General features: G+C 42.1%; 1 protein-coding gene across 2 annotated transcripts in view; it reads right to left on the minus strand.

The window, feature by feature from the left end:
* Nucleotides 1-25,617, minus strand: part of maml3 (mastermind-like transcriptional coactivator 3) — a 203,623-nt gene that overhangs the window by 11,469 nt on the left and 166,537 nt on the right. For both annotated transcript variants that reach the window (XM_089006344.1, XM_089006343.1), the window contains one exon: nt 508-771. In XM_089006344.1, coding sequence (XP_088862470.1) covers nt 508-771 — 264 coding nt within the window. The remainder of the gene's footprint in view (nt 1-507; nt 772-25,617) is intronic.

Below are 25,617 nucleotides of genomic sequence, written 5' to 3' on the forward strand. Positions count from 1 at the left end.
TAATACCGTATTTATTTCAGTATAAGGCGCAACATTTTCTACCTAAAAATAACTCAAAGTTTAGGTGCACGTTATAAACGAGGCCTGGGAGAAAATTCTCATATATATGTAATGCTTTATCCCTTCCAGGAGGGGGCAGCATTTTCATGGCTATTCTCGCCCTTCCGGATCAATTCTGGGAAAGATCACGCGCATTCCTTTTTTTTTGATTGGTGATTACAATTTCTTTAGCTACGCTTCATTTCCTTTCCTCGCCCACACTGAAACATGAGTTTAGCATTGCTGTTTTGCACAATTACATATATCCAGCGTTTCCATTCAATGTTTACATTGTCAATAAATTATTTTTTATCGCAATGCTTGGTCTGAGCCGGGAAAAACTGAAACACAATTTTATTCCGATTATTAATTGAAAATTAGGGGTGCGCGTTATACACGTGTGCGCGTTATACTCGAATAACTACAGTATTTCACTAATTGAAAAAGGGCCTAAATGAAAATGTTCACCTGTTCCGCCAGTAGCTGCTGCTGGTGCTGCCTCTGCTCTCTTAAAAGCTGCTGCTTCTGCTGCTCCATCATGTGCATCTTTACCCTCTTCTCCTGCTCCATCGCCATCATCTGTTTCATCATTGCTGCCTGCTTTTGGTTACCCACATATCCCGGAGGTGCAGCTGACCCCTGGTTAGGCCCCATCCCCGAGGCCACGCCCCCGGCAGGTTGTGGAGGCAGGATGGCGCCTGGTGGTCGGGACATTCCCACTACTCCTTGCTCCTGGAGAGACCAACATAAAAGAGACAGTGGCAATCATCAGTTGGATGGAGAGCAAAAGAGTCCATCATGTTATAAAACAGTAGTAGTAGTGACAGAGGCAAGTTGCGGCTGACATTGACAGTTATTAGACGCTGACATTTTTTCACCCAATTTATATTTTATATTTATATAATATTGTGCTCTCTGGCTGCGATTGGCTGGCAATCAGTTCAGGGGGTCCCCTGCCTAATTCTCATAGACGGCTCGAATAGGCTCCAGCACCACTGGTGACATAATTTACAAAAAATTCTTTATTTACAGACAGTGGCGTTTTTAGCTGTTCAATTACACAACATCCGTGACACTCTGACAAAGGTGGAAGTACACGCCGAAAGATGCAAGGTAATTGAACACCTAAAAACGCGACTCTCTGTAAATAAAGAATCTGTTGTAAATTAGATAATAAATAGACAGTATGAACTGAACACAACTACCCCTCGTGATAGAGCTGATGGATGGACATTGTGCTTGATGGACAGGATCTAAGTCTGAAGTTGCGATCTGTTGCATAGTTTTTCTTTCTTATCTGTATAATTGTGCGGAAGTAAAAGGTGAAGCGTCAGAAATGGTTTTTGTCTGTGTTTCTTGGAAGGCTTGTGTCTGTGGTACCTCGACAATGAACCTCTTCTGGTCCTGGTAAACTGTCAATGTTGACAATCTGCTGTTCATATTCTGTTCACACATAGGATTTTATCATTAAATGTGCCCAGAACAGCTTATATGAATTGTCGTGAGCCCAAACTGATTGATGGCATTTTGTCGATGCAAGTCGATTTTGTGCAGAAGAAATTAGGATGTTAGGTTGTTACTTTTCCACTGGTTGTCAAGCTATTGACATTGGCTTGATGTTCACCACATCTGCCAGACATACATAACGGCTGCGAATGCCAACAGACATATATACTGGCTGTGTGAGCTGCGTTGAGGTCAATGTGTTTATTTCTTTCTGTCCAGTATTGACAATGACTAACTCTTGGAATTAACATCTATCTTGGAATGTTGAGTACACGATCCCTTTTGTTGTTATTTATTTTGTTTTGTAGCATGGGATCCCCCCCCTTAGTGTTGTCATCTGTAAAACAGTAAATACATAAATAAACAAACAAATAAACGAGTGACACCTATGCCATGTTCATTAAAGGTTTTTAAATCTATTTGAGTCATCTCAAATACGTTCATCACAAACGCGAGATGATCTGTGAGGACTCAAATAAAAGGGCTTGCATTTGTCTTCGCTGGATCTTCATACATAAATACGTGTATGTGCAGTTTGAATCTTCAAAACAGCCAAGTGAGCTACCTAAAAGTGACAACACAGCAAAAAAATCTGCAATTTTCTTGCATGCACATGTGCAAAGAGAGTGCAGGTATGTTTAGCCGCATCCTCCCGAGTCTTCACAATGGTTGGTCCTGAACTCATGACGTGCAGTCAGGGGAGGCAGGTGAGGCTGTGCACTTTAACTGGTTTATGTACAGTCACTGTACATTATAAACACTGTACAACAGTGTTTATAACTGTGTGCATAGGTGAGGCAACAGTTCTCCTGCCGCATGACAGGGGGCGCTGGTGATTACAGAGATTCTTGCGCCTCCTTGGCTGCAGAATAATAGAATTAGTGAGAGCAAGCTACAGTAAAAAGTTAGCAAGTTAAGTGCAACCATCCAGTCATTTTTTCGTGTTGCTTGGCCTTATTTTCAGAATGGAGGATTACATATCTAAATTGAAAGAAGGAGAGATACACTTAAAACTGAAGAAAGATAAGGAAGGCTTCTACAAAGAAGGCAGTGACGTGCGGTGAGGTTCATGGCTGGAGAGGCACTGACGTTATCGATGACGTCACCGCTCGTCTCCACTTGAACGGTAAATGTGAAAATTCAGCGATTTTGAAAAAAAATCCTAAAACGGTGAAGTTAAATGGACAAGAACTTTAAAGTACAAATCACTAAATACATCTAACTGTTTAATTTATTTTTTCATTTGATATTTCCATGACAGCTTTCCATGATGACAGCTGAGGCACTGCCTCACCTGCCTCCACTGATTGCACGTCACTGAAAGAAGGTGTAGATGCCTTTCTTCAGAAGAAGCAGCGCATGGACTTCATTTACAAATAAAGGTAACACGATAATAACGTTCTTTTTTTATTTCTTTTTTTATGCTACAGTCACTGGTCCTTAATGCATAATATTATCTCATTAGCATATAAAGAGCATCTCCGTCCCCACTTAGCCATATGCTAATACCTGTGGGGAATTGAAAGACACACTTCAAAATCATACACGCGTGTGACGCCACATACCCAGTAGGATGAAATAGCTTGTCTCACAGGGGGGATGCATTTACTCTTTGAATGTCTGAAAGTTGGACAGCTAAATTGGAAGTGCATATTCACCTACAAGCAAGAGAAGCAGCAGGAATCTTCAAGCAAAGGGAGATCTGTACACATCAGAATGCATCAGTCCCTCAACGGCCAAGCACATGTAACTGCCAGTGTAGGAAGTGAGCAGATGTAGGTCGAAGCTTCGGCCTTATTAACTGCACTGAGGCGCAAGATATCACTAAAACCCGGTGGAGAAAGAAGAAGCGTTGTGTTCAGATAGCGTAGAGAGCCACACGAGACTGATCGATACTTTCAGATGTGAGTCTCATCTACTGTTGGTACGGAACTTCCTTCGTTTTACCACATTCAGACGAGATGGAACAGGAGGAGTAACAAGAGCTGACCAACAGGTGGCACTGGTGACATTTAAACAGTGTGTAAGTGTGTAAGTGTGTTTGCGCGCGTGCGTGTGTGTGTGTGTGTGTGTGTGTGTGTGTGTGTGTGTGTGTGTGTGTGTGTGTGTGTGCGTGTAATTGGTCTCAGCAGATGGCTCAATCATGACTGCTCTGATCAACGATTCTGCCACCCCCTCTAACAAGACCCTGCCTCTTCACCACCAACATTTCTCCAAACGCTCCAAGATTAAAACACTCTCCTCTCTTCAATCTCCCGGAAAACACATGGGCACAAGGGTGTCCGCGTTGCTTAGAGTTGATGTGGTCAATACACAAGCTAGTCATATTGGGGGCAAATGATGCACCGCAAACATGCAGTGTATCGCATGTCAAAAAGGCTGCCAAATGAGGAGAGAGAGATGACATTTGAGGAGGGATGAGGCGAGCAGAGCTGCCTTTTTGCAAGAAGGAGTGAGGGAGAAGATTAAGGGGGAGTAAAACGTGGCCCCGGGAAGAAGAAAGCAACAGTTGCTGCGACAAGGGCCAGATGGCTCTGGAATCAGAAGCGACGGTTGCTGTGCCTGATCGCCCTTCACAACACGTGGCAGATGCTGGCTATCCTACACCTTATCTATTTGATGTAAATATTCTGTTCAGGATTCATTTGTCACATTTGTTTCAGAAGGAAAAACTGCATCCCAGCTCAAAAATGTCAATATTGTAAAATCCGAGTTATTTCAACCATCTCTACACCTGCTGTTTTCTGTCTCAAAAGACACATGCCATTGTGGCACTTAATTTGCACTCTTCAACAATACAAGTGGGTCAGTGTCTCTTGAAGCTGCCATTAACACAAGTCAAGTTGCAGAAAAGGAAGGGATGTGGTGGAAATTAAAAAAAAGATGCATTGAAGGTTGCTTGTGGAGGATTGTTTTTTTTGTTTGAAGAGCAATGTGTACCTGTGTGTGCCGGAGCGTGTGAATTTTATTTGGCTTTATTCCATGGGTGATATATGTTGTTTGATGACCGAGTGAAAAGGTGGGAGTCAAACTTTTATAAAACATTGGGAACCAAATCCAACTTTAGTACAGCATGCTGGAAATGCTCACCTTCTTTTCAATGTACTTTTTTTATTTTATACATGAATTGCCGCCTAACCAATTACACACACCGAGAGGACAGATATCTGTCTTGAAGCACGAGACTCTCAGCTAAGGTGAAGCACAAAAACATCAAAAACATATTTAAGATTGTGGTCGTGTAGCTGGACTAAATACTTTCGAGCAACGAAGAATATTGTCACAAAAGTTGTAATACGTTCGTGTATTTCATCTGCAAAGAAATCCACTGTGTTGACATCAGTGGCGGGCCGTGCATGTCACTCATAGGCCTTCTGTAGGACTACAGCTGAATCAATCAGCTGCGAGTGTGGTGTGACATTACTACAAGTCCACTAGAGGGTGACGTTGGCCAGGAAATAACTTGTGACTTGAAGAAACTTTAGAAATACTGTCATTAAACTGTTAGAATTTTTACTATGAACGTGTGGACTCATGATAACCGCATAAAAGCGCAACATTGTTTGCTATTTTTGCTAGCTTCAGAGCTGTCCGACCTTAATGATGTCCATGCTGTGCTGTATGTGATGCATATTAGCATATTTGACAATAAAGCTTACTTTGACTTTTTGACTGACTTTGATCTATTCTTGAAAAGTCCATCTTGAAAATGGCTTTAACAGTATATCTGCAACCAAATCCATTTCTGCTATTAAATCAACACAACAGTATATTTGCTTATGCAGCTCGGGATAGATACAGTGTGCCAGCTCTGGCCAGAACACTCTTGACTAGCAGCTAGTGATACTATGATTGGCTAGTGACTAGCCAATCATCATCGAAAACTCTAACGTTTCCAGCGCGTTTCCAGCAGGCCTTGGGTAGCCAACTCGAATTCTAATTGGTTAAGGCAACAGTTTCATCGACATTGATGACATTGCTCCAGGGCCTGCAGAACTGACTGTGAAGGCCTACAGGTAGATTTCTGACCCCGGTAACAAATGATGGTTGAAATGTGATTGGTTCAATGCGGAAATACGAAAACACACATCTGGAAGCAGCACAACAGGGGATAAGCAAAGGAAGGAAGCTGAAATAAAATTTTGACTTATTTAATGAGAATTCATGGACAAAATAAAATTAACATTGGTCTGTAATTAAGATATGTTTAGGCCAGCAGAGAAGGCCTTGCAGGCCCTAATGGTCCACCACTGGTTGACGTGCAAAAACAAGACAATATACAGTATGGGCTTGTTTGATAGAATTTGATTGAAATTTAGAGGACAAACGGGCCAACATTTCACGAAGTTTTGTGCAAGCGCACACTGGAGACCTCCAAAGCTATGGTGACAAAAACATTGCAGCTTTCATGCTCATTCCAGGCAAATCTGGTTTCCAGGGTTCTTGCTATGCTGGATTTGCTGTCAAAGGGCACTTTAAGCAGCTGCAATAGCAACGAGGTAATTGCGAGTCACTACAGCAGTTGTATCATTTTAAACATGGGTGGATTGTTCAGACATGTGCAGTTGGAGTTCCCCCGCGAAAAGAGCAGGAGGAGGATCCACCGACGCCGGCAGTGGCCCGGCGTCGGTGCTCAGGATTGCCGCAACGACCACGCCGCCTCTTTGAGACAGTTCGTTCTGCTTCGGGGTCGGGTGGCGGGTCGGGCGAGTCGGCACCGCAGACGGCCGCGGGGTCGGGCCGTGCCTCGGAGCGGAGAGTGGAGTAAGGCCGGGGAGAGGGACACTGGTAGAACACCGGCGACCCAGACCCACGCCGGCCTGTCCCCGTGGCGTCTGAATCAGATCGTTTGCAAGTCATTTAGCACTGAATCTATTCAACATTTTGAATGGATTTCGACTTCCGACCCTTTTGACTTCCGACCGTTTGGTCGGAACGGAACCCGGTCGTAAGTCGGATGTTACCTATATATAGAAAAAGCTTTGAAATATGTTATTCGTTGAAGGTGTGCCTTATAATCAGGAAAATACGGTACTGGCTAGCTTCCAGGGAATCCTGAAACCAAATTATGAGCGGTTTACATTTTTTTTCTTGTGGTATCTGTATAAAATAATCTATTATTGTCACGATTTGCGAGGTGGTGGATGGTTGTGAACCCCAAAAATGCAGGCAGGAGGGCGGAACAGGGTGGAATTGACAAATTGTATTAAATAAAGTCAGCAGGAGCAAAATTTAAAACATCAAAGTCATCAGAACAGATGATGTATGTATTGTATTTTGTACAGCCGCCCCCATTTCAAGCTCAGATAACTCCAGACCCATATAACTTGAGACTCTTTTTTTCTGATGAAAGAAGAGAGTCTAAGGTTTCTTATGCTGAAATGTATGTTTATGTAGTCCTAAAACTAAATTCTATGGGTCCTGCAATTTCAGTGAAAATGATAAAAACCCTCACATATTTTTGCACATTGTCTGGCAGTGAATGAGTTAATAAATCAGGCTTACTCAAGTGAGTTTAAGCTGACAAAATCGCTTCCGCAGTTCGGAGGTCACTTTTTTCAAAGACCAAAATACAAGGGAAGAGATTTATCTAAATTTTCACTAATGTTTCTGCAGAGGAAAAAAACTTTGCTGCAATGCAATTCAAGTACCTTAGCCTGAACAGGGTGGGTCAGAAGAGGCGCTGGTGTGTATCCCTATATTCACATCCACACCGTTACTGTGTGGGAATCCTGGACACACCCAAGTCAGATGAGTGTACCACTACGCCATTATCTACGTGTCCTACACCTGATTATACGATATGTGATTTTAAGCAGGATATCCGAATACTAAAACATCCGATAGCTCCAGCTCTAGCAGAGATAAAGAAGGAGGCTCAGCGTGGCGAAACACTCACTTTAAACACTGAAATGACAGCTGATTGTTTCCCAAGTCTGGGTAAGCAATGTGTGATTGAGCGAGGATGAAAGAATGTGAGAAAAATGTGTTTATAGTGATTGCCATTCCATTATAATAAACGCACGAAAAGTGTGCTGTCAAGATGCACTTTTTCGTCACGTATAACAGATTTCACTTGAGGAAAAACAACACAGTTCTGTTTTTATGCCCAGACTTCAAATTTGCTGCTCTTGCAGGCAGCTCCGTATAACACATGACATTCAGTGCAACCACATATAACGATGAGCAGATGGCGCAGTACGATACGACAATTTTCAAATGGTCATGGATCTCCATGTGTGAAGACACCACCTCTTTGACCCACACTCGTACAATAACAAGGACATGAGTATGCATGCGGACGCTATTTCCTCCTGTGAAGAACATATCCACCCACTGTTCCCAACACCACCTCCTCAAACTCATAATCAGTTTTGGAGAGCAGCCCTGTTCCCCACAGGGGTCTGCTGAATCTTGAACATCTCTGGGCTGTAAATCTGAATTGGCCTATTTCTGAATTGCACACACAGTGTATGTGCGGAGGAAAACACTACATTTACAGCGTATCTTGGAAGTCACTATATACACACTCACAGATGAGAGAACATGAAATGAGGTTATGTTCTTTGACAATAAGTGGATAAACGACACAGCAGTTCGGGTGAAACCCCAACATAGAATGACAATTAAGATTCTAATTAAAATTGATTTAAAATGTTTCCTTATACCATGACTGTATAACATCTGTTGCATCAAAAATACCCAAAGGACCAAAAATAGTGCATCTTTTTCACCCTCTGTAGTGTTGTTGAAATTAGCCTGCTAAGCGCTGCGGACCTCTGAGTATTTGCAGTCCAAAGTCTGTCGACATAAGCGAGCCCCTACAAAGATGGAGGCAAGCGCTCCATCGCCAAGATTCCTAATTCTTTGATTATCTTGTGCAACGGACTTGCGCAGCTTGTACATGCTGCAGCCGTGTACAGTGACCGTGTTTACTTGGGATATCTTCTTTTCCTTTCAACTTTTCCCTTCAAGGGGTCGCCACAGAGAATCAGTGTCCTCCATCTTCAGAGGTTTGATTCGCATGTTTGTTTTAGCCAAGCTTTTACGTCGGATGCCCTTACTGACACAGCCCTCTGTATTTTTCCGGGCTTGGGACCGGCACAAGAAGACACTGGCTTATGTCCCCTTGTGGCTATAGAACAAGCAACTCCATGAACTTAATAAAGTCGAAGATGCTCAGACTGGATAACTTCTGTCTATAATTAGTTGCATCCATCCATCCATTTTCCAGACCGCTTTATCCTCATTAGCTGGAGCCTATCCCAGCCATCTTCAGGCAGGGGGACACCCTGACTTGGTCTACAATTGTGTGACCTTTTTTGAAGACAGTTAAACGTGCAAATACTTAAGCATCCTAAAAGCATTAATTTTCAGAAGAAAATACAACCAATTTTAATAATCTGGCGCAACATACATGGAGATCAATCGTTAGATTTCTTGAATGGAAATGAGGCACTTTTGTTTCCGCTGCAGCGGGTATGAAAGCCCTATATGAATAAAACTGTATTGTAATGGAGGTTGTATTGTGTTCTCTTTGGCATAACTCCATCGAGTGGATGCATCACACAACTGCAGCCGCTATTTTTGCTTCCTTATAATGTGATGCACCATATGTATGACAACAGTTTTCAAATAGATAATTCTTTGATCATCCAGTATATCAAAGTTCTACAATGGCAGCAGTTTGACCCTTGAATACATGTGCAAGTGAAATTATTTCCATTAATCATAGGGATTGAATTATAGATAAATTAGAGGTGGATGGACCAGCGTTTTATGCAGTGTTTGAATATTGCTTACTTCCTTAGCTGGTGTCCTTCAGCTCTTCAGTCACCAAAGTATACATGCAAACATGACAAAGGCATCATTGCAAATAAATGATGAACTGATGTTGATTCCTTTTGCGCTGATAAATGCCTAATTTCAATTCTCTGATAGGCAGAAAAGTGCTTTCTTTTCCTGTGGCCAATGTTTCAGAGCACTCAGACGTGACAGATTTACACTATAATCGGCTGGAGGACTGAAGCATCTTCGTAATGCAAGCTGGGAAAAGAAAATGAGAACAGAGTGAAGGGATGAGATCATTGGTGACGCGCAAGTGCTTGTGGCGAGCGAATGAATGTACCACCCTGAGAGTGACCAGGTGCTACAGTAAATCACCTTGGAAACAGTTACCACAGAAACCTTAAAGACACACAGGGAGTCTGAGTGTGTGTTTGAACAAGTGCACGAAATGCACATGTGTGGTAGCGGTGGGAGTCGTATTAGAAGTAGCAAATGAGAGATTGATGTGTTTGTATGTAATCTAATTACGGTGCCTGCGAAAGGTACGGCATAGCTCCACCTCAAAGCCACAGCAGGTGACCCCCCTAACATTTTTTTTGTGTCATTCGCGAGTGAAAAGCTGCCTTTTCATAAATCGGCTTTATTGCTCGTACAGGAATACTGTATAAGCATGTGGATACACAGAGACGGTGTGTGTATTACAGGAAATATATTGAACGACTCTGAGCTAGTTTACACCTACAGATAGCCATAAACAGAAGGGAAGAAGATATCATGTTCATGTGTGTGTGTGCATGTGTGTGTTTGTGTGTGTGTGCTCTGAGCACACGGCAATTATTTGAGTTCTTTCCGGAGAGAATTGCGGGATCAGTGTCATTACACAGCTGGTAGAAAATCCTCCTGAGTGTCCGTCCTCACATCTTTGTTTGCCTCCCTTCCTCTGCCTTGTTAGGATAGGAAACTACCCTTCTTTTCAATTTCCTCCTTCACTGTCTCTGAAAGCGTTGTGTCCCAGGCTTCCTTTCTTCTGCATCAAACGCTCTCCCCCTCTTCTCATTCGCTTTCTGGCTCATCGTTCTGTCATTCATCTTCATTTTGACTGATTGAAGCACATCCTGTCCTCAGATCCATCTGTCCGGGTGCTTGTCTGCCCTGCGCCACCCTTCCTCCCTCCTTCTCCGCGCACCTTCCCATTTTCCTTCTCCCTTTGTGAACCGCCAAGGCTCGTCTGGACCGCTTCATCACAGCAGTATAGCTCACTCACTTTTTATTCACCCTCTTACTATGTGTTGGCCGCTTGTCAACCAGTTCATTTTCTCTACATTGAGGATCAGTTCGCTTTCATCTTACTGATCATTCGCTTATTGATCATCGCTTATTGCCTTTACCATTTACCCCTTCTATCTTTCTCGGTTGGCCGTGCCATCGCTATCTCTCTTTCTTTGTCTTTCCCTCCATCTCATGGTCTCTAAATGTGTCTCTGCCTCTGTGATAGTCCCCTCATTACACCTTCTCCTCCCCTCCTTTCTTTTCCTTCCCCGCCCTCTCCTTCTCTCTCCAGAAAAGCCATTAGGTGCTGCTGCGAGGCTATCACTCTTTTGCTCTCTCACTCTCTATTTCTCTCTCTCATGTGGTCTCAGAGCAGGAGGCTGTCCGCCTCCACCCCGCTGCATTCCTCTTCAGCCTCTCCATCTCTCGCTTCCTGTCTTTGTTTCCGCTTTTTCTCTTCCCCTTCTCGCGTCTCTACATTACTGTTTGCTCGTCCGCATCTATGCCTCCTTCCATCTTGATTTCTTCATCCCTTTTGTCTCCCCCCCACCTTGCCCTTCATTTTGCTGTAATGCAATGACTTCTCGCTAGCCTGCGCATGAAAATAAAGGGAATGCAACTTTTAATGCCAAGTCACTCTTTTAAAATGATTTAATTGAGATAGAAATACATGTACTGGACACATTGCATATTTTGATTGCTGAATGAGCACACACTTGTTAAGTGAGTCTTATTTTGATGAAAAGCATCATGGGTGGTACACGTCTCGGAAGAAAAATGGTGGTTGACCTGTGGTGGGAGAGGACCAAATCCCATTATCTTTTCCATTTATTGTATTAGAAGAAAAAGTATACCAACATTTACCCACCGCTGAAAAACAGCCACCAAGCACAAACTCTCTATTTCCTATTTTCTCCCAAGATGAGCACCCCCCACACCACCTCCCGACAAGCTGCACCTTTAGCTATCTTTATTGCCCCTGACTCTGTCCATCTATGTATGTCATTAATCTTCGCTGCACCTTACCCTTCAGTCTCTAGCACGGGAGGGAGTGAGACAGAGAGAGAGTGAGACATGTGACTGTAGAATGACCATTAACTGCAAGCCAGCATTGCCAATAATTCCACAGCAGCCTATTATCCACAAAGAGCCAAAATGGCCTTCGGTAATATGATGAAATCTTCTGTAAAAAGTAGAAATGGAACTAAAAGCAAGAGGGTGTAGAAATATTACCACTACTGTGCAGCGTTATCACATTATTGGATTCTACTCAACTATCTGCCTGTCTCCCGGCCTCCCACATTGTAGACTATATGGAGTATTTCTTTTGATCCTCTATATTTCATTTGGCTTTTTCATTTTCGAGGCATTTTGATAATGCTTTTGTCCCTCCGCCTTCCCTCCATCATATTGAACTACACACCATACTCTGAAACATATTTTCTCCTCTTCTCTGGAGTCACGCGGTTTCAGAAAGAGGATAAAAAAAGCTAATATTCCGTTCAACCAGATATCAGCCTCAGCTGATAACTAACTCGAGATGCTAAATTGCAAGCACAAATGGGCCTAGAACCCAATTTGCCATCATTGTTAACAGCTGGTGGTGCTGGTAAGAGGGTGTGTGTGTGTTTTAGGGAGTGAGTGCATCGGAGTACTAAAATAAGCCCCATCCATTCTTTAACCCCCACCATGTTCCACAGAAGGTGGTGAGGTGATCTATAGACCCTTTAGATCACACGACTTGGTGGAACAGATGGACAGAGTGAGAGACAGAAGTGTGCGGTGGGAGACAAAACAAAATGTTCCATCATTAAGTAAATATCGGACTTCTTACACAGGCTGCAACCACTTCTTTAGGGTACAGGTCACATGGAATAGCTGTAAAGGGTGCATTTAACATTGACATAAACATTTAATGTCTCTCAGAAATACATTTTGGCCAAATTCTTACTCAATCAGGTTAGGGTTGCCGGTATGTCGTTTATCACCTATACAGGTTGGGACCACCAGCATATATTTATTTTGATTTACTCTATCTGAGTAGCTATACTATACATACATTATCATTTGGGAAATTCCATACAACTTTGTTTTCCCCATGTTGTGAAATGTACATCGGGCCATAGAATTTGATGTGAAAGCAATACACCACGTCCTTCTATTCCCTAACAAACCATGATGAAGATGACGGATGTTGGATAACGGGCCGCTATCAGTATGAGTAATTCTTCAGTAGTCGTGGATACCGATACATACCTGGCAACTTCTGAAACCAGAAAAGCCTGGTAATATGCCAGGGTCCAGTAATCTGTCTGCACTTCCGCTTGTTTGTGTTTTTTTAATCATTTTAAATAATGTACGGTGTACGACAACTTTTATATGGGAATTGTAATCATTTATACGAGCAGCCATTAGCCAAGGTTTACAGGTATGAAACTCAAACCCGCGTCATTTTCACCTTTTACATTACATGACAATGATTAAAAACGACACTAACTCAATTCCAGGAATGAGCTGTCACTCTGGATTCCAGGAAAGACCCGTACCACGCGCATGCACAATTCATCTAAAGAAAGCTAACAGCTAGCACTGTGCCGATCGGCTGTTCTCGTGTTTTGAATTAACGTTGAGTACAGTACTTACTGTTTTGGTGATTTTGGATTTATTGTTTTTATTGGAAACCGTAATTTTCATTATTAACCCGTAACCCGGAATGGGATAATGACAAACCATAATTTTTACGGCAAAACCGGAGTAGTTGGCAGGCATGCGATAACAGGTAGCAGTACCACTCATAACTTTGATACACAAAATGATTCCCAAAACAATTACAAATTTGAAGAAGGTCTTACAGTGTCCAATACTATACAGCATTTTCCCCAAGAATTGCATGACATTGACTGCAATTTTAGTCTTTTTTGATTTGATTTTACATTTTGTGTTAAACAGACAATAAAAATAATGTAATTAAATGGACAAATAAAATGAACCAAAGAATGTACTGGTGAATCAAAATATGTGGATGAACAACTTTTCAAGGAATACTCATCTCTCATCTCATTTTCCGTACCGCTTATTCCTCATTAGGGTCGTGGGGGTTGCTGGAGCCTATCTCAGCTGTCTTCGGGCACGAGGCGGGGGAGACCCTGAATTAGTTGCCAGCCAATCGCGGGGCACACAAAGACATACATCAGTCACTCTCACACTCACACCTAGGGACAATTTGGAGTGGTCAATCTGCCTGCCATGCATGTTTTTGGAGTGTGGGAGGAAACCGGAGGACCCGGAGAAAACCCACGCGGGTCCGAGGAGAACATGCAAACTCCACACGGGGAGGCCAGACCAGGACGCGAACCGGCGACCTCTGCACTGTGAAGCCGGTGTGCTAACCACTCGGCTACCGGGCCGCCCTCAAGGAATGCTGCCAAGCAAAAAGAATTAAATTCAATATGACAGTGCCTCACGTAACATTTAGGATTATCTACCATTTAACCAAAGTTTTGTCAACACAATTTTATCTCTAATGAAGAAATCTAATGCCATATTATAGCAATGCTGCAGTGAAAATAATGCTACCAAAAAAGACATATTGTCTTGCTACTACTAATGTGAGCCACTATCTGATAGTGTCAATGATTGGTACACTTTTAACTTGTTACTAAAGCACACACTCACAAATGTACAGGAACAGCTTAGCAACACAAGTGGGTCGGCAACTTTCCCCCAAAGGCAAAAAAAAAAAAAAAAAAAAAACATCCACGAAAATTATTTTATTTATTTATTTTTATTTATTTATTTATTTATTTCAACCATGAAATGTGGCAACACGTCGCCCGTACAAGCTTGAACAGCGCCACAAAAGGGATGTTTATCGAATGTCCACATTTCATGACGGTAAAGCCATTCATTCCCAGAAAGCATTGTATGGTGGAATACATTTAATTAATGAAGTTATAACGATGTTAACCCTTTTCATTCATATAGGTTTGTGATAGTAGTATAAATGGTTGTCCCATACTGGTAACGCATGTCCTCATGATACTGAAACTTTGAAATAAGGCCAGGTGTCATGCCGAAACTGAGATCTGGTATTGGTACTCGACCATCTCTGATTATCATTGATAGAAATATGTTGATTAAGATCACAAAATTCAGGCAAGTCCTAATGTCTGGTCCCTATAGGAGCTAAGCTGTCAATCTGGTATTAGTGATTGTGGTGAAACATACTCAAACTGAGTGCTCTCTACATAAAATGAAGCACTGTAGAGCCAATTTCATTGGCTGTGACCACAGAATAGAGATAACTTGTCCCTTTGCGATGCTATTTCAAAACAACAATACCATTGAGCAAGAGATAAGAACTGAGAGTGGGTAGAGAATTGATATAGGAGGGCAAAAAATAGCAACAAATAAAAAAGAAAAGAAAAAAAGAAAGAAAACGATCACTCAGAGGAAATGAAGGGCAGGGAAACGAGGTACAATTAAATTGATAAATTCTAAAACTGAGTTCGATGTGAAAACAAATACTATGAGGTGGAGGGGGAGGCAGACGCAGATGCATGGGGACAGTAGGAGGAGAGCAACGACTGAGACAGAAAAAAACAAGATCAACCCCGTATTTAAGTCAACCACCCAATTCGATTTAGAGAAAAGGTGTGAGAGGAGACAACTGTACAGAGGAAGGAGGCTCTGCAAAATGGAGTATAAGAAGTATAATTCTTGGATCACGAAATGTTGATGCTTTTCCAATTTGTCAGCAGCACAGATTTTAAGTGATATGATGAGGGGGAAAATGCGTCAATGGACTAAAAGACAAGAAGAAAAACTCATTATTGAAGGAATCTGGTAATTAGCTCCAGCACTCGTGACCAGCCTGGCTAGCCGTCAGGCATTTACTAAAGATTTGACACTAACCTGATGGCCTGTGATGGGGATGAGGTAAAACGGGGGGTAGGGCAGGTGAGCTGTGGAACGCAGAGAGGGAGTGAGCAAGGCTAGCAGAGGTGGGTGGAGGTGGGTGGAGGTGGGGAGGTGGATTGCACAAGTAGACAAATGGATGATGATGGAGAGGAAAAATGGGGGAGGAGGTGACAGCAGCGATCTGAAGATATCTGAAAGTATTCCATCAGGGCAAAGACAAAGACAAAGGAGAGCGAGGAACGTGAGGGCATAAGATGGTGACTTCTGGTTGTCCATATATTCAACAGTTTTCACATGAAATCACAGCCTCAATTAGTCTCTGACTGCAGCCGTTAGAGACACATTGGCAGCCTTCTGGAAAGGAGTGACCCTATTCGGATACCCGCATGCAGGTGATGTACATCCTGGATGTCTTCACACCTCCCCCCTCTCACCCTGAAGATTAAGATGCAACTGACAGTCAGAAATGAATTGATCAACTTGAGATTTTATGGTGCCTGTGCTGTTAGTCATTCACTTATCAGCATCCGTCCATCCATCCATTTTCTCCTGGGCAAAGAAAGACTCATTTAGAGAAATGCAGAACTGATCATTTGTGGTTGATGTACGCCACGCGTCAGGAACGTGGCGCCCAACAAAACGTTCCTTTAGTTATCGCAGACACATGCCGCGGTTAATGGTTGCTGGTGGATTCAAGCACAAGCGCAGAGGGCGAAATGAAAGACAGGGGTTAAGTCGTTGAGTGTGAAGGGATTGAGAACCTCAGAGGAATAGAGGAGAGAGCGAATGGAAGTAGAGCAGTAAATGACTCAGTGAGCGTGTAAGTGTTTAACTGTGCCATACTGGTGTTAGCGAGTGATAAGAAAATCTACAGGGGCCAGGGTGAGGAGAATGCTATCACTGCTCCAGCACTTTCTTGATTTTATTCTTGCTTTTATGGGTCCCTGTTGAGCCTCAACATACTCTGCCAGGGAGCTGCGCATTGTTGATGCTGTTTCTACTGTTTCTTTTCTCCCATGACCACGGTGCCTCCCCGCAGTTGAATTATCCGAAATGATTGACCCTTAATATCGACAAGTTCCACTTTTCTGTGAGCTCAACACGGGTATGTATGCATATCCCTCGTGTGAGACAAATGCTATGCCTCCACACTGAAGAAAAGAATCCTTGCACTTTTCTTAATTCCATCAAGTACATCTCATGCATGCTCATGATTTAAATGTAGTAAACTCTCGGGTGGGCGAGAGCAGCATATCATAGTGCTGTTAGCTTTACTCATTGACCAAATGAAGATCAATACTCAGAGGTATTCCTCCAGAACAACCAAATGAGATAGTGATACCTCATCTTACGAACGATTTAGCTAACAAACTTTTCGCTTTATGAATGGTAAAGTCGTGAGATTATAATCTTGGCATACAAACTATTTTTCGGGAAACACACGGAGCGCCATAATGAGTGATGTGTTGTTCGATAACGAGCCGGTTCTTCTGAAGTGAACGAGGAGCTGGAAATGGCAGCTGACTTTTTTTTGTCCTCCATTTTCCACCCCCAGTCTTCGGGTAAAGCCGCACGTGATTGGTCAAGATCCGTGGTAGAGAAGGGAGGGGACACACACAGCAGGACACATGTAGTAGTGAGTGGGGGGAGGGGTTACAGAAACACAGAGCTGCAAATTAACAGGAAAGGCAGACGGATGAGCTTGAAACAAAAAAAACAAAAGTGAAATGGTAAGAATGTGGATAGAAAACAGTGAAATTTGGACGCAGAGTGTAGACTGCAAGGTTAAAATATCCCATCAATCAGGTTCCACAAATAACCCGCACAAGCCATCTGTACAATTTGAAGAGTAGACAAGCAAGGGGATCAGCTATTAATGCTGTTTCTAGTGTGTCTGCCTGCATCTGTTGCTGTTGCAATATCACAACTTCGAAGATGTACAACCCAGCGCTCCTTGAGACAATTTATGCTTTTGCATAAAGTGTCGTACAGGGATTCATACTGTAATTTGTCATGGTGAGGCAGCCAGTTCTAATGATAAAGCTGCCGAAGCTTACAAGGAATCATTCCTCAAGATGGTGGAAGAACGCTACGTTCCTCATCTGGTGTTTAATGCTGATGAAACCAGCCACTCCATTCCATCAAGCCATCAACGACCATCACAAAGGTAAATATAGTTTATAAAGGTAAGTATAGTTTATTTCTTTTATTACAATACCATAGCACATGTAGTCTACATAAAATAAGGTATATTTTGTGTAGTTTTAAGGCTTATTTAGGAGAAAATTATGTTTTATAGGGACCTGGGAACGGATTATTCGCATTTTAATGGTTTCCTATGGGAAATTAATGTTTGGAATACACAATCTACGCCTTGCACACAATTTCTGGGAACCAATTAAGTGTGCAAGCCAAGGTATCACTGTATATTTACCGAAGACATCTTAAATGTGTGCAACTCAAAGTCAAGTCCTCTTTTTCAGTGGCGGTTTTGTCGCAAGGAATCAATAACAATAAAACAGTTTTGCAGACCTACAGAATTTTGCACATTATTTTTATGCCAAGCACAGAGCAAGATGACAAACCCTGCATACCTGCCTACTATTTACAATGTTGCCTTTCAAACACAGAGGTGATCGTTAGTGATGGCTAATGGCGGCTGTGGTGGGCTGATGCGTCAGATGCTCTCAAGGAGCCAAGTGGGCCATTTGTGGTGTGGGTGCTGAGATTGATTCGGGTGGGTGAGAGCAGCATATCCTAGTGCTGTTAGCTTTGCTCATTGACCAAATGAAGATCAATACTCTGAGCGACAGTCAAACACAACGCACACACACACACACACACACACACACACACACACACACACACACACACACACACACACACACACACACACACACACACACACACGCACGCACACACAGAAATACGCATGGACACACACACACACACACACACACACACACACACACACACACACACACACACACACACGCACGCACGCACACACGCACACACATACACACACACACATACACTTTTTTGCTACATGGTGGGGACATGGTGTGCAAAAGTTTTGACTTGTGGGAACCCAATTTCAAACATGAAAAAAACATACATATAACGCTCCTTCCTTCTTACTACAGGCTCCTCAAGCCATGTATCCATCCAGCCGCAGACTGTCCAACAGCACCGACCTTTCCGCTGAACAAAGCGGGGCTGTGAAGATGCTGCCCATTACAGGCTCAAAAAAGCAGTATCGCCCCAGAGCTGTCCAGCGATCAAAGTCAAATGGCACCGACTTTCCTCACAATCAAAAACAGTACTGGCATATACATGCTGCCAAAAATGCGCAACTGCTCAGCACAGTCTCCTCCATGATGAATGTCGTGGCCAAAAATGCTGAAAAAAAATAATCCGTATCCATTCCACACGACGCACAACAATACAAAGTGACAAAAGAAAACACAAAAACAAGACAAAAACAACAAAAATAGCAAGGCTCATGAGAGCACTTGCTGATAGTTGCCTACTCGGGCGCCATCTTATAAAATAGATTGAAGAGAATTAAGTCAATTAACACTGCTCATGTACCAATTTAAATGGCAGCCTCCGATCTTTTTAATAATTGAAATGCACCAACCTGAAATTTCAAAAATTCAAGACATTGTGCTAAGAAAATAAATACACATTGCTTTCATATTAACAACGGCGTGTAAAACGTTCAAGATTGAAATAAAATTGCTGGACAAAATTGGTGTGTCCAGAAGTTAAGTTGACAAATATTCAGAAAAAAACTCAATATGTTATAATAAAAGCTATTGTCTCTGTGTTGTATTGAAATGTGCCAGAAACAAGTGTCATACATATAACATACATAAAAACAATGCATTGTTCCAGCTGCCAAACCTAACCTTACCTTAGTTTCGAACCTAACCTTACCTGCGTTTCTCATTAATTTATCAATGCGGTTTTTCACAAAATATTTAACTCCCTTCCAAGTTCTCCCTTTCAATTCTTCTGGTGAAGCCTTAATGCAGTTCATGCATTCGTCTTTGCCTGGAACCTTGAGAGAACTGATGGAGTCTATCAAGGTTTTCCCCACAGCGTGCATTTCTTCTTCTGTCCACTTTTTTACTTTCATTTTTACTTCTTCCTTCCCTATATAAAATGGGACAGTAAATTAATATTCCTCCAAAAGTTAAGACACGGGCCAGTGCTGTCTAAAGTCATCATTGGTCTGTTTTGTAACAGTTTTGTAGTTTTTATACATCAAATGATAACACATTCACAAGCCACTAGATAAAAGTTTCCCTTCAGAGATCTTCACCAGCTCCGCCCTACCATCCAATTTACCTATTAGTAGTAAACACAGAATAAATATATTGAATTCTACAAAATCAGGAATATGTACTTCAGTGCTATGTTCACGGTGCAGGTCTGAATGCAATTCAGATTTTTTTTGGTGTGATCAATTTGTTTTGTAAGGGTTCACATTACATGAAGAAATGCTTATCTATTTACTACAGAGAAAACATGATTTTAAAGATTCCATTCCAATTTCTATACACCCTCGACGTTAACTTGAAGTTGTTCAATACTAAATATCCCATAGAATGTTATGAGGAGGAAGAGATATAGAGCATTTTTTATAGGATAACAATACATTATGGTAATCAAAAAAAAAATAATGTATCATATTTCTCCTACCCATACAGTACATAGACCCCGACCACTGTTGCTTGTCAGATGATAACTCAGTCACGAACCAAGAGAAACCAGTTAACCTTTTGTTTGCTGTGGTGGAACAGGCACCTTCTTGACGAGCAGCATCATCCCATCTGACCTACCTGCACAAAAAACAGGTCTCTTGTTTCTATTTATTTTATTTATTGCATTCTATTTGTGATTGTATTTTATTTATTATTGTACCTATGCTTGTCTGCGACTGTAGTGTCCTTGAGAGCTTTGAAATGTGCTTAAAATGTAATGTATTATTATTATTATTATTATTATTATTATTATTATTATTATTATTATTATTATTATTACAGTAAAGTCTCGTTATATCGATATCGGATATATCGATAGTCCCGGTTATATCGATATTTTTTCGGACTCCCTTGAATATCGATATAACGAGACTTTACTGTATTATTATTATTATTATTATTATTATTATTATTATTATTATTATTATTGTAAATACAAATAAAACACAACATATGTGTACCGTCTGCAATATACCCGACAGCAAACACATAACTGGATTTCGGGTAAGTACGTTGCTGTCTCAGCATCAGTGACTGCTTGTCCCTCCTCCCACTCTCTTCGTGCAAGATTAGATTAGATCACAACATGAATATATACTGACATGTATGACACCAATGGTCTACATCAGGGGTGCTCACACTTTTTCAGCATATGAGCTACTTATAAAAACAACCAAGTAAAAACGACCTACCCACGACAAAAATGCAAAACATATTTTTTTTCAAATGTTTTAAGGATTCTTTGTATATACAATGTATGTTGATGTACCTTGCATAACTGAATAAGCCAATATTGCACAACACACATAATAACTACATATACATAACATAATAAATAACTATTATTTTTTTTGTAATTACCTGAGTTTACTTTGATGACTTGCACTGAATTGAATCAGCCAGGGATGCATAGTCCGGACAGTAGCTGCTGACAGCCAGCCTCAAGCACATTTCCAAATGTTCATCAGTCATGGTGGAACGGTATTTGGACTTAATGATCTTCATGTAGGAAAAGGCTGACCACATAAATAAGTGGAGCCGAATAATGCAGGCAAGGAGGTAGCACATTTCCTCATGTTGGGGTACTTTTCCTGTGTGAGTAAGTTACAGAACTGTCCATGAGCCACTTCAGCAGTGAGAACACTCACAATCCCCAATGTCTTTCCACATTTGCTGGGTTAAATCCTCAGCCATGGCTTCACAGCGTCGTGAAACTGCATGCCTTGACAGCTGTAGAGCTTTGATTGAAGATAATATCTCTGCCTTATTTTTTAAGTCTCTGAACAAGGAGTAAGGTAATTCGCTGACTAGCTTGTATATTGCGTTTAGCGCCGTTGTTTACGCATGCACAGCGACCTAAAGGTAAAAATTCAGTTGTCATCTGAATGGTTGCCCTGTATGTCAATCAAGTGACGGGACGTTTGATAGGCTGACATTTTTTTTTTTACTGTCACGCTGCGATCGACCAGTACTACCTCCGCGATCGACCGGTAAATCGCGATCGACGTAATAAGCACCCCTGGTCTACATTTTCGTGAAGGCATTGAACAAAACATACAGTAAAGTCTCGTTATATCGATATCGTTTATATTGAGCTTCTTCTTTTCCTTTCGGCTTTTCCCTCAGGGGTCGCCACAGCGAATCAATGTCCTCCATCTATCCCGGTTTTGTGCATCCTCTTCTCTCACACCAGCTACCTTCATGTCCTCTTTGACCACATCCATAAACCCCCTCTTCGGTCTTCCTCTCGATCTCCTGCCTGGCAGTTCAAGGCTCAGCATCCTTCTCCCGATATAGTCACTCTCTCTCCTCTGGACATGTCCAAACCATCTCAGTCTGGCCTCTCTGACTTTCTCTCCAAAGCCTCTAATATGAGTTGTCCCTCTAATGTACTCATTCCTGATCTTATCCAACCTGGTCACTCCCAAAGAAAACCTCTGCTACCTCCAGCTCTGCTTCCTGTCTTTTCTTCAGTGGCACTGTCTCCAGTGCCAACATCATGGCTGGTCTCCACTGTTTTATACACTTTTCCTTTTATCCTAGCTGAAACCCTCCTATCACACATCACACCTGACATTTTTCTCCAGCCGCTCCAGCCTGCCTGGGCACGCTTCTTCACCTCTTTTCCGCACTCTCCATTGCTCTGGACAGTTGAACCCAAGTACTTAAAATCCTCCACCATCTCTTCTCCCTATAGCATCAATCTTGCACTTGGATCCCTCTCATTCACACACATATATTCCGTCTAGCTGCGACTGATCTTCATTCCTCTTTTTTCCAGGACATATCTCCACATCTCTAGTTTCTCCGCCACATGCTCCCCGTTCTCGCTACAGATCACAATGTCATTTGCAAACATCATGGTCCAAGGAGATTATTGTCTAACATCGTCTGTCAGCCTGTCCATCACCATAGCAAACAAGAAGGGGCTCAGAGCTGACCCATGGTGGAGTCCCACCTCCACCTTGAATTCCTCCGTCACACCGACAGCACACCTCACAAACGTCTTACAGTCATGATACAATCGTTTATATTGATAATACTGCTTATTACGACACTATTTTCATTTCCCGTGCACATTTTTAGTCTTTTTATGTATAATTACTTCCGTTTAGTACGATTCGTTGTTTTTACGATAATCCGGTTACTACGGTGCTCTTTTACATCTCCCGCCGGCCATTTTGCTATGTTTATATCGAGACAAAAGATAAGATAAGGTGAATCGATATTTGCTTCGGGGTTTCTACACAGTACCACCATTATCGAAATCTGTATCGGCTGCGCCGTTGGTCACGTGACTTGGTCTAGGAAAGAAAGTCACGTGACTTGGTTACGTGACTAGCTCCCGTGTCTTGCAGTGGAGCAGACACCATTTTGCTACTGTCTTCAACCATAGCAAAACGAAAGAATTGTGACCTCGGAAGGAAATACAGTACAAGGCAATCGTGGCTGTTGAGGAGAATCCAACACGAAATTAAAGCCAAATAAATATGGGCCCTATTTATATATCCTTAATGTCCAGACATGGCGGCGCCGGACACAGCTATGATAGGTCCCTACTCTCAGGTTGGGGGGTAAAGTCAGAAACCGGCTTCCGTGTTTCTGTCACAATAAAAAAAAAATCGTAGCAGAGCTCACATCTTTCATTACTGCTGCAATAGCCTCTGAAACATACTGTAATGCCCCTCAGCATTGGAAATGATGTGCACAGTCGTTGCTATAGCGGGTCGGTAATATAAGGGATAAAGTCAGACTTTATCATCGCATGGATAATACTTGTGGGCCTCAATCGGCACTACATTTGCACCTAAAAGCTAGCAATCACTCATTTGACGACAATGAGGTTAAAATGTTAGCGAAAGAACATAGATGGTTTGAAAGGGGGGTAAAAGAAGCGATTCTCATAAAACAACTAAATCCTTCATTAAACCGGTCTGGTGGGGTGAGGTTCAATTTGGATCGTTCATACAATAGCCTGCTTAAGCAACACAGGTTAGGCAACATTCGTAATGCTGATGAGGTGATACCGGTGCGAGTGGGGCAAATAGGCCAGTCGTTAGTCAGGAATGTAGGAACAATCAGTGGGGCCACAGGGAGTCCTCTGCTCCCCCCAACCTGAGAGTAGGGACCTATCATAGCTGTGTCTGGCGCCGCCATGTCTGGACATTAGGGATATATAAATAGGGCCGATATGACCAGTCAGACTTTAGTTCGCTGACGAAGCCTCTTGGATAGGAGGCGAAACGTCCGACACCTTCAAAAAGTACAGATGACGGCTGAAGAAACCTTCTCATCGATGGACCACTCCTGTAGGACTGAGAGCTTACACAGACGTAATGCCATACTGTATTCAAGATCCCCCAGTCACGGAACCGGCTTCCGTGTTTCTGTCACAATAAAAGAAAATCGTAGCAGAGCTCCAGTGGTGGGCCGTCAGGGCCAGCAAGGCCTTCTCTGCTGGCCTAACATAATCAGACATCATTATCATAATTATAATAAAAGTCAATTTCATTAAAAAAGTATTTTTTTCTAAATATATATATAATTATTCTACATACTGTTTTCTTGATGTTATATTATATCCATTTGGTTATGCTCCTTTCAGTGTTGTAGTTTTAGGTCAGAGTTTTTAATCCAATCAGAATTCAGCTAGTTTGTGTCGCCATGCTGTATGAAATCTGACCGACGCCTTCAGAATCAACAGTGAAGGCGTCTGTGCGCCGTACATGAACGGGAACGTGTAGTTGATATACAGTTGGGATAGCCAATCAGATCACGAGTTGGCACAGTAAGGCCAGCTAGAGGGCCTCGCGTTGAACATGACGTACACGTCCTGTGATTGGATACTCACTTTACCTCAGCCCTCAGGGGAGGCAGCGCTATGCAAATCAACCAAGCTGACAACAGATCAGACCCGGAAACTTTAGCAGAAAAACCAAGTATATCTACTCGCTTTTTTAACCCACAATGGCTGAAGGAGAGGATAACTCAGATTTGGTAGCAGATATACTCGCAAGGCCATTCTCAAGACGGACCTTTCAGGAGAAGCTAGACCTTGTGAGAGGAGGCCGGCCGACCCCCGAGCTAGCTAACCTCTCCCAGGTGGGGAAAGGGTTTGTGTTGAGCGGTCATTCTCGGCCTTAAAGCGAATTAAAACATACGCCAGAAACACGATTGGACAGACGCGGCTTTCAGCACTGGCCTCCATGTCGATAGAAAAGGATTTATTGTTGGAACTGAAACGCCCAGACAAACTGCACAACGAAGTCATTGAAGTCTTCTTGAGGAAAGAAAGGAGAATGGATTTTGTATTTAAATAAGTGTTTTGGAGGACAACCGTTTTGGTGAGTGCAAACATTTTTATTTACTTATGTTTTCACTTTTAACAAGTTTTTGAAATGTTATTTCATTCATATTAAATCAATGGTAAATAAATGAAATGACAAACTTACAAAAAAAATGAAAAAAATCTTGCTCTTCTGCAGTGTGTAAATAATGTGCATTGGCGCAGCTGTGTGATTGTAGTGGAAGTACTCAAAGACTTGTGTGATTGTGTCGCTGTCGCATGTTGGCCTATTCTCAAGAACAAATGAAAAAGATTTGTTTACTTTTATTTTCGACAAATAGTTCGTATTGTGAACGTCTTGTTGTTTTTCTTATATTAAACTGACATTTTGTAATTTAGCGTAAAATCTTGTTAAAGATTGCATATTCTTGGTGAACTTCATAAAACTTTGTGGACAAATGATTTTAAATTTCCTTTTATTTTTAAGTGTTTGCAGTATCACGTATAGTGACAAGTTCTAATTGCTGATGCAGATTT

Source organism: Hippocampus bargibanti, linkage group LG10 (genome assembly GCF_051943395.1).
Source record: "Hippocampus bargibanti isolate YZ-2025 linkage group LG10, ASM5194339v1, whole genome shotgun sequence".
Taxonomy (NCBI): Eukaryota; Metazoa; Chordata; class Actinopteri; order Syngnathiformes; family Syngnathidae; genus Hippocampus; species Hippocampus bargibanti.